The 7946-nt window shown below is 36.9% G+C and overlaps 1 protein-coding gene across 1 annotated transcript in view; it reads left to right on the forward strand.

The window, feature by feature from the left end:
• The window catches only part of CCDC66 (coiled-coil domain containing 66), a 60016-nt gene extending 52481 nt beyond the window's left edge, over nt 1-7535 (forward strand). The window contains 7 exon segments of the mRNA XM_017894177.1: nt 558-702; nt 1363-1497; nt 2547-3040; nt 3598-3638; nt 4708-4964; nt 5245-5369; nt 7247-7535. Of these exon segments, the coding sequence (XP_017749666.1) occupies nt 558-702; nt 1363-1497; nt 2547-3040; nt 3598-3638; nt 4708-4964; nt 5245-5369; nt 7247-7333 (1284 nt within the window). The 3' untranslated portion in view covers nt 7334-7535.
• The last annotated feature ends 411 nt before the right edge of the window (nt 7536-7946 follow it).

Raw genomic sequence — 7946 nt, forward strand, 5'->3', positions numbered from 1 at the left:
AGACAAGATAGGTATGTATGGTGGTGGTACCATATTTGAGCTAACCTAACATTTTTACTCATTTGCTAAAGTTTTAAAATGTAGAGCTCTTTAAACGTTTTCTTGCCTTTTACTGCAGTTTTCCCACTTGGCAACCTTCACTCCAAAATTGGCTAGTAAAGGGACATATGGTCTGGGTTCCAGTTTCATTGAGTTACCCCTATGTAACATGAGGAAATCAGTAAAGTATCATTTGAACCGCAAGGTCATAAACCTTGTGTTTACCTTTTAAAATCTATTTTTAAATGTAATAGAACAGTTTTAAAACTTTGAAAACTTTCAGTATAAATTTGAAATGGGTAAAAAGAGTTACCATATTTGTGATTGAATACAGCTGTAGAAAAAGATGTTAAAATGTAAGCTCCAGAAGGGCAGGAACTTTGTCTTGACTGTTCTACTTAGCCTTAGTATGTAAACAAGTGCCTGACACATATGAGAAGCTTAGAAAATACTGAGAGGAAATAGTCAAGTCTTTGTATGTTTAATAGTTGTATTTAATAACACATCAATATTGACAGGAAATCATGACTGTCAAGACAAATGAGCTATTCCAGACAATGCAGCGAGCGCAGGAACTGGCACAGAGACTAAAACAAGAACAGAGAATCCGAGAATTGGCGCAAAAGGGACATGACACTTCTAGATTGATTAAAAATCTTGGTGGTAAGGGCTTAACCAGAACTTTATTTATAGTATTTTTAGAAGATGATTTTAAATAATTCCTTTTTATCTTTGTTTGGAGAAAAGGACTCATTCTGTTGCCTAGGCTAGAGTGCAGTGGTGCCATCACAGCTCACTGCAACCTTGTATTTTTTGTAGACGTGGAATCTCGCTTTGTTGCCTAGGCTGGTCTTGAACTACTGCCTTCAGATGACCCTCCCACCTTGGCCTCCCAAAGTGTTGGGATTACAGGTGTGAGTCATTGCACCCAGCCTAAATGACTGCCTATTTTTAATACCTTTAATATACCTACTATTTTTGTAGGAATTTCAGACCTTAAACTAGTGTAATTTTATAAATAGGAATGCTTAATTAATGTGGAAAATTACAATAAAAGCAGAAATAATGTTAAAATGTGTTAAATAATGTTAAAATAATAGGTAAAATGTGTACTTTTGTGTCTGTTTTACAGAGAACAATTACGAAATGATCTCCCTAAATTCAGTAACTGATAGGAATGTGGGTAACTTTTTGTAAGAAAATGTTTATTGCAGTGTTCATTCTGATTAAGTGAAAATTATTGTATTTAGTTGCTGCTATACATACGTAATTTTTATTAATATTCCTTAAGTGTTGTTTTATCAGGTAATTTCTCTTTACCAGTTGATACAATACAAATGGAATATAACGCATCTACTAACATTTCAAATTCAAGACATGATTCTGATGAAGTCAGTGGTAAAATGAATACATACACGAATTATACGACTTCTAAGAAGGATACTGGTGTGCAAACAGGTATTTGTGTAGAAATTGTGGTTTGATTTAAAATTTACTTAAAGTCATAATTAAAGCAATTAGAATTAAGTTCAATTTAAAAGTTCAAAAATTAATGAAAGGTGAGGTTTTCAGTAAGTTACAAAATAAAGGAATAACAGCTTTGTTGAAATATGTCACATACCACAAAATTTACCCTACAGTTTAGTGTTTTTTGGTATTCAGTGGTGCAACCATTACTGCAATCAATTCTAAAACATTTTGATCACTCTAGAAAGAAACACTGTACCCATTACTTGTCACTTTCTATTTCTTTCTTCTTTCTCCTCCAGTTAACTTTCTGTCTCTGAATATTTTTGCCTGTTCTGGACATTTCATGTAACTGGAATTAGGCCACATACGGTCTTCTCTGGCTTCTTTCTCTTAGCATGTTTTAAGGTTCATCCATGTTGTAGCATGTGTCAGTACTTCATTCCTGTTTGTCACTGAATAAATATTACATTTATAATACCACATTTTTATTCATGAGTTGAACATTTGGGGTATTTCCACTTTTTGGCTATTATTATGCTGCTGTGAATATTCATATATAGATTTTTGTGGATGTACATTTTTAGTTCTTTTGAGAGAAGGGTAGAATTGCTGAGTCATGAGTAACAGGTACTGTATGTTTAGCATTTTGAAGAACCACCAAACTCTTCTCCAAAGCAGTGGTATATTCCCACCATCAGTGCATGTGGGTTCTGATTCTCTATTTTCTTGCCAAACCCTTGTTACTCTACTGATTGTGAAGTGTTATCTTAGGTGGTTTTGGTTTGCATTTTCCCCAGTGACTGATGATGTTGAGCATCTTTTCATGATTATCAATTCATAGAGATGGAAATTAGAGTGGTGGTTGCCAGTGGTTGGGATTATGAGGGGTTGTTCTTTAATGAGTATAATAGTTTTGGTTTTGTTGAAAATTAATAAAAGTCTCAGAGGGCAGTAATTGTTTAATGTTTTGGGGAAAGTTATTTAAAATTGAAAAGTTTGTTTACAATTTTTAAAAATCATTTGAAACTTTTTTTTAGATGACTTAAATATAGGAATATTCACCAATGCAGAATCACATTGTGGATCATTAATGGAGAGGGACATCACAAATTGTTCATCTCCTGAGATTTCGGCAGAACTTATTGGACAGTTTAGCACCAAGAAAAACAAGCAAGAACTAACTCAGGATAAAGGAGCCAGCTTAGAAAAAGAAAACAATCGGTATAATGACCAGTGTAATCAGTTCACAGGAATAGAGAAACAAACAAAACACATGAAGAAATATCCTAAAAGGCCTGATTGGAATATAAATAAGCCACCTAAAAGGTATATTCCAGCATCAGAAAAGTACCCTAAACAGCTTCAAAAGCAAAGAGAAGAAAAAAAAGTAAGGAGGCAGATGGAATTGCTTCATTTGGTAGAAAAAAATAATCCTGGGCACCTCTCTCAAAACAGAGGCATTTCACCAGAAATTTTTCATTCATCTCATCAAGAAACTGAGTCAAAGTTCGGGTGGCATCTAGTCAAAAAGGTAAAGCTCTTCCATCTTAGAAGATGTGTTGATATTTCTAGATTTAAAATAGTTTCTCACACGTATGCTTTGGTAAGGCTGTTCTGATCTCTTTCAGTTTACATTAGGGATCAGCAAACTATATCCCATGGGCAAATCCAGGCTGCTACCCGTTTTTGTAAAATTTTATACGAACATAGTCAACTCATTCTTTTATCAATTGTCTGTGGCTGACTTCACACAACAGACTAGCAACAGAAACAATATGGCCCACAAAGCTGAAAAGGTTTTCTTATCGAGTCCTTTACATTTAACACAACTTCTATAGATGAATGCTATGTGTTCAAAATACCCCTTTAAAACCCTTGTTTATAGTCCATATAGACAGAGGTCAGTTTGGGAGATTAGGAACTACTGGATTAGTTTGACTCTGGAAAAATACTGAATCTGTCTATTGCTCAGTCGGTACCTGTTATTCAAATATTACCCTCAGATTATTTCAATAAATAGCTCTAAAAATATTTGTGGGGACATGTGAAAATGCTATATATTCCTTTCTGCATTTATCCATCTTTTAGGAAGAAGAGCCTCTGAATATTAATTCATTCAGCAAGGAAAGGTATGTATGCATCAGATTAATTCTGCAGCTACTTAGTGCTGTGTGGGACAAAAAAGGGATTCAAGATCTGGACGGCATGAGGCATATAGGTATATGTAGAGAACAGTCAGAAAGGGTGTGGCTTCCAGGTGAAGGTTAGAGGATTAAGGGATAGGGTGGCACTTTAGCTGGAGCTTGAAGGCCTGTGTTGGACTGGGCCTAGGCAGGAATGTAGATAACATTTACTTTTATCTCTAGACTTAACTAAGTGATTTTGATATTCCAGGTATGTCACTAGCAGAATAGGCATTCTGCTTTCGGAGGAGGGATGGTGGGGGGCGGTGAATGGGAAGAAATGACTGATAAGGACAATGAGAAATTCAGTCAGTGAGAGATTTAGAAATTAGAATATTCTTTGTGCATGAACCAGCTGGTTTAGTTGTCTCAGAATGGGGCTTAAAAACAAGTTTCGTTCAGATGGTGAGTACATTATTATATGGTGAATTATCTAAGTAGAAAACAGTAGGCTCAGATTAACCAAGCCAGCAGTGTTCCTCAGGATCTAGTAATTAAATTTCTCCCTTGTGCTACAGTACACATACCATAGCTAGTGCTAGTAAAAACACAAATTAATACCATTCTTTTCCCCCGTTTTATGGAACGGTATTATAGAGCTCAGGCTTCTATGCATATATTCCCAAAGGTGTTATAGGTACATTTAGAATAAAGTGAAATGGGCCAGGCATGTGGCTCACGCTTGTAATTCCAGCACTTTGGGAGGCCGAGGCAGGTGGATCACCTGAGGTCAGGAGTTCAACATGGTGAACTCCTGTCTCTACTAAAAATACAAAAACTAGCTGGGCACAGTGGCGTGCGTGTGTAATCCCAGTTACGTGGGAAGTCGAGACAGGACAGCTGCTTGAACCCAGGAGGCAGAAGTTGCAGTGAGCTCAGATCACACCACTGCACTCCAGCCTGGGCAACAGAGCGAGACTTCGTTTCATAAATAAAGTGAAATGTGATCAAAGAGATATACTTAATCTAAATACAGAATTTTTTACTAAGGCTCCTATTTTTCTTTTTTTAATAGGTCTCCATCACCACCAGTTCCAGCAGTGAAAAACAGAACCCAACAAACTCAAAATACATTACACTTACCACTAAAAAACAGTAGCTATGAGAGAGAGAATTTGATTTCAGGAGGTAATCAAACAGAATTATCACCTGGGATTTCTGAATCATCCCATTTTGTTCCCTATGTTAGAACAAATGAGATCTATTACCTTGATCCCGATGCACCACTGTCTCGGCCTTCAACCCAGGACCTTCAGTACCAAAATTCACAAGGTAAGTAAATATAAGCATTCTAACTGTAAAAATTGAAGACCCATGTAAACCCCCAACTTCAAATTCCAAATTAGTAATTCCTGCACTTAGTTCTAGAAAGTTTCTTACAATGTTTGCTCCTGGAGAGATGAAGGAATTTTCTCTTGAATGTGTCTTAAATTTTGCTTAGTACTTTCCTAGGATACATATTTATTAATGACTCCTTAGACTATTATATAGCACAGGGCTATGTCATTTTACTAATGTAATTGACTGATTTGTTACTTTCATCTGGCTTTAGACTGTGGCCAAGAACGACAGCTATTTGATTCTGACTGTGTCAGGGATCCACTTCTTAATCCTAACATGGTGAAAAATAGGGATCGACAGCAAGCAATCCTTAAGGGACTTTCAGAACTGAGACAGGTATGAGCTTTTTCAAGTGTAGATGTGTCTGTTCTTTATGTGGCGTGGGCGGTTGGGGGAACATGTTGAATGGCTGTTTTAAGTTACTTTGATGGCATCCCAGGTTTTTTTTTTTTTTTTTTTTTGAGATGGAGCTCTCGCTCTGTCACCCGGGCTGGAGTGCAGTGGCCAGATCTCAGCTCACTGCAAGCTCTGCCTCCCGGGTTTACACCATTCTCCTGCCTCAGCCTCCCGAGTAGCTGGGACTACAGGCGCCCACCACCTCGCCCGGCTAGTTTTTTTGTATTTTTTTAGTAGAGACCGGGTTTCTCCGTGTTAGCCAGGATGGTCTCGATCTCCTGACCTTGTGATCCGCTCATCTTGGCCTCCCAAAGTGCTGGGATTACAGGCTTGAGCCACCGTGCCCGGCCTCATCCCAGGTTTTAACAAATATTTCAGTTCCTGTATGTTAGACACAAATAAAATGGGACTTTCCTTGGACTTGCTTTTACATTGCCGTCTTTGGGTAGTTCTTTCCAGTACGAAATCATGAGACAGTTCCAAAATTAAGACAAGTTTATTGAGTAAAAAAAATGCATACATTGGAATGGCAAAACATCAATAAGGCTCTAAAACAAAAAATACAGTTATGCTTTAACAAATTCTTAGCAATATGTGGCTTTTAAAAAAACTTGACGTGTTGGCAGTGTTTAGAATATTGACGTACATCCCAAATGGTAATAAATTCAGTATGAAATTATACATATAACCTTACCAGACTACTTTTTCTCCCAAACTATTTTGACTTCTCATTATTTTACTCGCTGATTACAACAGGTTTTACAACCTTTGCTCCATCCCTTGGGCTTTAAAAAGAATGGCTGTAGTTAGCTGTGATTCACTATATACTCTGTACTCAGGGAAGAATAAGCTGTGTTGTTTAAAAGTGCCCTTTTCCATGTCGTCATGTACCAATACCCTCTGCATTTCAAAATGCTGACTCAGATGTTTTCCCTCTACAGAACTAGAAAATTGTCCCCTTTGGTCTATTTACTCATTTGAAGACAAACAGGATTATTAAGAGTTTTACATACATTATTTCTTTAGAGTGACAAAGTGTTAATTTACTTCTTGCTTAGTGGAGACAAAAATTGTGAGATAAAGGAATATGATGTACACATCTACCCACAAATATAGTGCCCAGTGTTATTTCAGCAGGACCCTTCTATTAGCATCTAAGAGGTAAGGTTAGGATAGTCAAGATAAACACTGGATGTTGGCCAGGCGCAGTGTGGCTCAAGCCTGTAATCCCAGCACTTTGGGAGGCTGAGGCAGGTGGATCACGAGGTCAGGAGATCGAGACCATCCTGGCTAACACAGTGAAACCCTGTCTGTCTCCACTAAAAACACAAAAAATTAGCTGCATGTGGTGGTGGATGCCTGTAGTCCCAGCTTTTTGGGAGGCAGGAGAATGGCATGAACCTGGGAGGCGGAGCTTGCAGTGAGCCGAGATCGCGCCACTGCACTCCAGCCTGGGCAACACAGCAAGACTCCGTCTCAAAACAAAACAAACACTGTATGTATGTTAAGGGAGACTGCTTCTAGTATCTAAGAGCACTTGGGGTGGATTGGGGAGAGGGAATGACTTCATTTACCCCATAGTTTTGGAGGCTTGATTTTGAAGAAAATTCTCATCCCTACTGATTTTATGCTAAAATATGTTACAAATGTGATAGCTATATATCCAAATGAAGTGGTCTAGTACAAGCATTTCTGAAAAATTTTTGAATGACAATTTTATCCTAAGCAATGTTTTCCAAGTGAATAGAATTCTAGTTTAACACAACATTGCAAGTCAGGTGTGCACATTTTACTAACATATATCAATGTGATTTCAGGGCCTTCTCCAGAAGCAAAAGGAGTTGGAAAGTAGTCTCCTGCCTTTAGCTGAAAATCAAGAAGATAATTTTGGTTCTTCATTTTAAATGTAGAAAATCAAATCCTTCACATTTGATTTGTGTCTTCCAAATTATAAAATGTGCTCACTGGCTTAACGGTATTTTTCAAATAGCCTAGATTTTATTTTTTTAAATGCTCATTAAAAACTTGTATACTATGTAGTAAAATGCTGTACTTGTTCTGTACAATAAAACAGATACTTTTGTAAAAGCTTAGTAGTAAAAAAAACATGTTCTTCTGCTCTGTCACCACCTGAGTATTGAAGCCCTATAAAAAAAAACACTTTCTACTTACCTTAATATAGTCTGGCGTTTCTGGGACCTCACAGTGTTCTTTCACACTTTTTATGTAACTTATTAAGTGAAATACCACTCATGCATTTGTTCTAAAGTGCCAAAGTTCTATCTAACTTATTAACACATCTAGACCCATAACTCTATTACTAAAATAACAAATTCAATTTAGGCTTCCGTGGAAATTGTTTTCTTCTCTAAATCCTGAATTGTTTTCTTTAAATCCTGCTTTTATGACATTTCTTCTCTAAATCCTGAATTTTCTTTAAATCCTGCTTTTATGACATTTGTAGAAATTGCAATTGTCAAAAACATTTTTATAAGTTAGCATTAGCAACAAGTTAGT

Source organism: Rhinopithecus bieti, unplaced genomic scaffold, assembly GCF_001698545.2.
Source record: "Rhinopithecus bieti isolate Rb0 unplaced genomic scaffold, ASM169854v2 scaffold_21649, whole genome shotgun sequence".
NCBI lineage: Eukaryota > Metazoa > Chordata > Mammalia > Primates > Cercopithecidae > Rhinopithecus > Rhinopithecus bieti.